The following is a 6,322-nucleotide window of genomic DNA, read 5'->3' as shown; positions in this document are numbered from 1 at the left end:
CTCCCCGCCCAGCAGCTGCCCCAGTCGGCGCGGCTCGTCCGAGCGCTGCCGCAGCGCCGCCAGCTCCGCCGCCAGCGCCCGGTTCCGCTCCTCCAGCACCCGCACCCGCTCAATGTACCCGGCGAAGCGCTCGTTGAGGCCCTGCAGCTGCTCCTTCTCGCTGCCCCGCGCCCGCCGCGGCTCCGCGCCGCGCTCCCGCACCACCTCCGGCTCCGCTCCCTGGCGTGCCCACCGGCCCACCGGCATCTCGGGGCGCCGCGGGGCTTCCGCGAAGAGGTGGCGGTAGGAGGCGGCCAGCGCCGCCGGCTCCGTGCTGTAGCTCATGGCGGCGGAGCGGGACCGGCGGCGGTGCCGGCGCTTATGTACGGCGGGGCGGAGCGCGGCGCGGCGCGGAGGGGGCGCGGGGCGGAGCGCTCCGGAGGGGAGGGGGCGCGGTGCGGGGTGCGGTGCGCGGTGCGGTGCGCGGTGCGGTGCGGTGCGGTGCGGGGTGCGGTGCGCGGTGCCGTCGCGGCAGGAGGTGGCAGGAGCTGTCCGTGAGCCGCGGTGCTGAAGGGCTGTGGCCGCGGGCGGGGCACGGGGCGGGACGGACGGACGGAGGGATGTAGGGGAATGGACGGACACACGGATGCAGAAGGAGCATGCAAACATACACAGGCAATGGGCGAGGTTACACACACACACAAAGAGACAGATGGATGCACAGGCGTCCAGAGGCTGTGGCCGCGGGCGGGGCACGGGGCGGGACGGACGGACGGAGGGATGTAGGGGAATGGACGGACACACGGACGCAGAAGGAGCATGCAAACATACACAGGCAATGGGCGAGGTTACACACACACACAAAGAGACAGATGGATGCACAGGCATGCGAAAAGGGTCAGGCGTGTTCACAGTAAGACACAAACGTCCACATGCTTGGAGCCAGAGAGACAAAGGGACAAGCAGCCGTTCAGAGAGACGCACAGATGCACTGGCAAGGAGAGGCAGAAAGGAAGAGACAGAAGGAAGCTGGCAGAAATGGGCAGGTGGAGAAGGAGTGAGTCAGGTAGGCACCCAAGAAACAGACAGACACACAGGTGCGTGCACACACACACACAAATCACTTGCTGGGGTATCCCCAGCTGTCCCCTCCAGTGCTCAAGGGAGACTGTGCTGTGCATCTGTGTCTTCACTGAAGGTGTCCTGGGAGGGGTGGTTCCAGCCGCTCTTCTCTGATAAGGACCAGGGTGCCTATGGCTGTGTGGGATCTCGGTGGGATGGGGATGGAGGCTGTTAGGGTGCAGAGTTGGGAATATGCTTGGAGGACAGTGTGACCAGGACAAAGACTGATAATGGTCAGTCCAGATGTACCATAGGTGACACATAGGGAGGATTTTACCTTCAGGTTGTTTGCCAGGAACTGAAACACTTTAGTTTCTCTACTATCCATGCAAGCAGGCTTGGCCCTCCCATGGGCTAGGGTTTGCTGGGAGTACCCAGGGCTGCATCACTGGCAGGAAGGGGGATACATGCACACCCCACCTCCAGCCCAAGTGCACTGCCTGCACCCTAGTGCAGGACATCCAAGAGACCAGTTAGAAGTGACTAATTTCTGGGAGCAGCAGCACAAAATATAGCTGTGAGGTGGAAAAACAACTTAATTGTGATACAAGTGTGATAAACATGGTGAAATGAGCAAATATTTGGATTCTGTCCACTGCTGTACATCTCTATGCCACAGAGATTTGCACTGATTCTCTGCTCCTCTACTCCACTTATCCCTGTTTGTCCTCATGGGTGACCAGAGTACAGCATGAGGGAGTTCCAGCAAATAAGCAGGGAGAACAAACAAGCCAGGGGTGTCTTTGGAGAGAGTTGTGACTTCCAAAAGAGTTGTTGCTGTGGTTGAGCAATACTTCCAGTGCAGGTAGCTCAATGTGCACCTGCGGCATGAGCTGCACGCTTGCATTATCCAAGCAGCTCACATTTTGAAGGCAGAGCATCCCAGGCAGAGAGCCTTGGCACAGGAGGGGCTGCCAGCTGTCCTTGCCCTGGCCTGTGCTGCCTGGCTCACACTGCCAGGGCAGAAATCCTCTCCTTGGTCTTTTTTTTTCCACAGGTATTTCACATACTCCTCACACAAGCGTGTTTTACCATTTCCTCAATATCTCCTAATTTGCATTACAATATCCTAAGTCAGGTGTTTACTACTGTGAGTAAATGATCACAGAACAGAGAAGTTTCCAGCTCTGCTTAGTTATGTGTGTGACATTGTTTTGATGACTTTGTTCTGATGCTTATTACTGATGATAGAGGCCTCTGTGGTTCTCTTTGTCATGGAAAAGTGGAGTGCAGCTTACCCTGGCTTCCTCACTCATGCTGTTTTACACTGCCATACATCAGTAGCCTAACAGCTGAGTTTGGAGTGTCAGTCTCCTCCAGCACATGAACGATATGGTAATAGAAGTGCTGGTCTTTTCTATGGGGCAAGACCCTTTGCCTCCCAATGGGTCAAGGTGTTCTGACATCGTTCTACACACCCAGAAGGAGGCTGCATGAAACATTTGAGACCTCTGCTGGTTGCTGATGTGACTGCTGGAACCGTGTGGCTGAATGAGTACAAGGGGTCAGAGTCACTAAATGGCAGTGAGCACTGCTGTCCTGCGGAACAAGGCTGTGACTCTGTGGTTAAAGAGAAGCTGAACACTGGCATGTCAGACCTGATATGAGATGGGCACAAACCGAAAGCAGGGCAGTACCTATGATGTGTTCAGCATCAGGAAACCTTGACACTTGAGTAACTGTTGGGACACAGAGACACATGGCATCAGTGGGAACTTTATAAGGCTAGAAAACAAGCAGAAAACCAAAGAGAAAAAGCCCCATAGCTAAGAACTGTACACCAATGAAAAACGATGGGTTGTATTAGAGATTAAATTACCCAGGACCATTCCATACCTCCTAGTTACTTCAAAAATCAAGTCTTGTATGTGAGACAGCAGGAGGACTCCTTAAAGCTCTGTGATAGTCTCTGCACAGCATCTGCCTGCTGACGAGGCTCATTAAATCACTTATCTCCCGAGCTGCAATCTGCCTGGGCTTGTGAGTCACAGGGAAAAGCTGTACTCTGAGCTGTGCACACACAGCAGTGGGACACACACCTCCTGGCCAGCACAGCCCGTGATACTAATGCTCTGGGGAGCTGTTTCACCACCCAGTCTCACCACAGCTGCTTTGTGAGAGGGAAATGCTTGCCAGCGGTTGGAAAAAGGCAGATCCCAGTGTCTTCCAGGAGGCTGCTACCAGATCTCCTGTGGTACAGGTAGGTCTGATCCCCTGCAGGAGGGAGAGCTTTTTGGGTCAGGGCATCGAAGTCAGGGAGAAAACATGTAAGTGGTTAACACACACACATAAGGAGGACAGATGCATTTGTTTAGTAGCACACATACAAACAAAATACCAAAATAGAAAAATGGATGTGCTGGATCGCTCTGACTCAGGAGCTTGTTTCTCACAGTGGGAGATTCATGCTTCTTTGGTATAACTTCTCTACTTCTGTTTGTCTGCAGCTCTGGAGCTTCTCAGACAGCAGTCACATCTCTGTTTGCGGGCCCTTATCTAATCAGTGCAAGTTCACGTCCTGCATGCCATTGTGCTCTGTAATCCACAGTCTGATAACTCACTCTGTGAAGAAACATATTTTTTCATGTTTCAGAGTGGCTGCCAGCTAATTTCATTCCATGTCCCTGGCTTGTGGGACACAGTGGAAGAGCTGGGATATGGTTTCTCCCCACCCACCTCCCTGTGCAGAACTTTGCAGACCTCTGCTTTACCTCACTTCACCTAGGCTGAAAGGTTTTCTAGGCTGAAATGTCTATTTTATTTTCCTGCACAGAAAAGCCATTTCACATTTTTAGTCATCCTTCAGTGGCTCTTCTGGGGTTATGTGTTGGAAAGACACACAGACAGATATTTCAGGAGGGACCCTGCCATGAGGATGCATGGAAATGACAAATACAGGTGGCTTCATCTCCAGGCGAAATCTCTTGCTTGGAGGCTTGGTGGAGGTGCTGTGAGATGTCCCAGGGTATTGGGAAGTGCAGACTAAGCTTCCCTGGCAGGCAATGCTTCCCTGCCAGAGGCTTGGCACCAAAAATGGGCTTTGCTACAGCCAGAACTAAAAGTTCTGGTGCTGTTGGGGGATCCCCTTGGAAGGGGATGGAGCAAGCCTGACAGAGCCTGGAGAGGTACAATGGGCCAAGTGCATCCAAGTCAGCAAAACCCTACCCAGCTGTGTGTCACAGTGCCAGAGGCAGAGCCTTATCACCCGGAGCAGAGTAGAGGGCAATAAGAAAAGTTGAAGGAGTCCTTGGGGAGATAAAGGAAAGGCAGTGGGGACAGAAGAGCTACTGGCAGATGGAGGTAGACATCCCCAGCCTCTGGCTACCACTGAGGCACAGGAAAGGAGACTGAATGAGTGTTCCAGTGGCTTGGCACAGCAGCATGGGCCTGGTAGATGGAGGGTTGCCATCACCCTTGTCGCTGACAGGGATTAACCTGAGGTGGCCAGAATCCCAATGTGAGGCCTTTTCCAGACCTCCAGGGTCAGGAAAAACAGACAGAAAAAGGGAAGCTTATTTTACTGGGGATGGTTGTTTTGCTCTGCACTTCTGGTGGTGGTGTTGACCCACCATGGGACAACTGAGGTGATGCCACAGGGCAGTTTCTGCTCTGCACAATGATCCTCTCAGCCTGTCCAACCTATTGGCCGTGCCTGGAGATATGAGGGATGTCATCTGTGCTCACATTAGACTGGGATGGGACACACCTGCCTGTTGCTGTGGTCACTGTTGCCTAAGCCCTCAGCCATTACCCCCTTCCACCCCAGCTGCTTGGGGACCTCCTCACCACCCTCCTGGCAGCAGATGGGGCACACACCGACCTCAGCCTTGTCCCAGCCCATGCTGCAGACATGCTCCCCAAAGTATTAATGATTAATCACATAATTTTAACCAAAGCTCTGGCTCTCTCAGCCAGATTGTGGAGCTTAAAAAGAAATGAACATTGTACAGTATGGGGAGCTGATGTCAAAGTAGAGTGACTAGGTTTTCATTTGATACTGAAGCCTATGCTTCCTAAAGCTCCTGGCTCAAGGTATTGTAACTCAATGGCAAACTAACCTGGTAAAATAGCCTGGTAACACACTTTGAAAAAGGGCTTCATGTGGTACATAGCAACACTGAGGCTGGCTGACAGAACTGTGGAGTTCAGGCAGGCCAGGGAGGTGGAGACCTGGGGGTGCAGCCCCAGAGATTCTGTCTGGAGCGATGCCAGGCCCTGGAGAAAGCTGAGAAGGGGCTGTGTGGTTCTCTGGGTTGCCACATTGAATCACAGAATTGTTAGGATTGGAACAGACCTCTGGAGATCATTCCGTCCAACTCTCCTGACAAGGCAGGGTCACCCAGACCATATAACACAGGGACATGTCCTGGTTGGTTTTCAGTGTCTTCGAGGAGGGAAGAAACTCTATAACCTCCCTAGGCAGCCTGTTCAGTGCCCTGCCACCCTCAGCATAAAGTTTTTTTCTCATCAGAGAAGGTCACAATCTGGAGCAGGTCTGATGAAGGTCAGGGTCTAGAGCACCTCATATGAGGAAAGCCTGAGGCCTGTTCAGCCTTGAGAAGAGGCAACTGAGACAGGACCTCATTAATATGTATAAATATCTGAAGGGAGGGTGTCAAGATGATGGATCCAGCCTCTGCTCGGTGGTGTTGGGCAGTAGGACAAGAAGCAAAGGGCAGAAGCTAATGCACAGGAAGTTCCATCTGAGCATGAGGAAGAACTTCTGTGCTGTGTGGGTGAACACACTGGTACAGGTTGCCCAGGGAGGATGTGGAGTCTCCCTCACTGGAGATATTCCAGAACCATCTGGACACAATCCTGTGCCATGTGCTCAAGGATAACCCTGCTTGAGTGAGAGGTTGGACCTGACAATCCATTGTGGTCCCTTCCAACCAGACCCATTCTGTGATTCTGTGACTCATGTTGAGACAGAACTTCTTGTGGTTTAGTTTATGGCCATTGCTGTCATCTGGTCACCGTGTCACTGGGCACCACTGAAAAGAGCCTGGCGCCCGCCTTTGAGATATTTATACACATTGATGAGATCCCCTCTCAGTCTCTCTTCTCCAGACCGAACAGGCCGAGCTCCCGCAGTGTGTCCTCACAGGGGGACGCTCCCGGCTCCCCCTCATCCTGGCGGCCCGGCGGGCCCCGCTGCAGCGAGTGCCGGTGCGGCACTTTGCCGACGCTCCCTGGGCGGCGGGTCGTGCGGCGGGCCCGG

At 53.6% G+C, this 6,322-nt stretch overlaps 2 protein-coding genes across 3 annotated transcripts in view; one reads left to right on the top strand and one right to left on the bottom strand.

The window, feature by feature from the left end:
* The window catches only part of INA (internexin neuronal intermediate filament protein alpha), a 6,200-nt gene extending 5,861 nt beyond the window's left edge, over positions 1–339 (bottom strand). Inside the window, exon 1 of the mRNA XM_015632469.2 lies at positions 1–339. Coding sequence (XP_015487955.1) covers positions 1–324 — 324 coding nt within the window. The 5' untranslated portion in view covers positions 325–339.
* A 2,835-nt stretch (positions 340–3,174) lies between these two features.
* The window catches only part of NT5C2 (5'-nucleotidase, cytosolic II), a 63,786-nt gene continuing 60,638 nt past the window's right edge, over positions 3,175–6,322 (top strand). Inside the window, exon 1 of one of the 2 annotated variants that reach the window (XM_015633142.3) lies at positions 3,175–3,301. The gene's annotated coding sequence lies outside the window, so the exon portion shown is untranslated. The remainder of the gene's footprint in view (positions 3,302–6,322) is intronic. The other variant, XM_015633143.2, reaches the window with a different exon arrangement.

This window comes from Parus major, chromosome 6, assembly GCF_001522545.3.
Source record: "Parus major isolate Abel chromosome 6, Parus_major1.1, whole genome shotgun sequence".
NCBI lineage: Eukaryota > Metazoa > Chordata > Aves > Passeriformes > Paridae > Parus > Parus major.
This window is presented reverse-complemented; position numbering and strand designations above follow the sequence as displayed.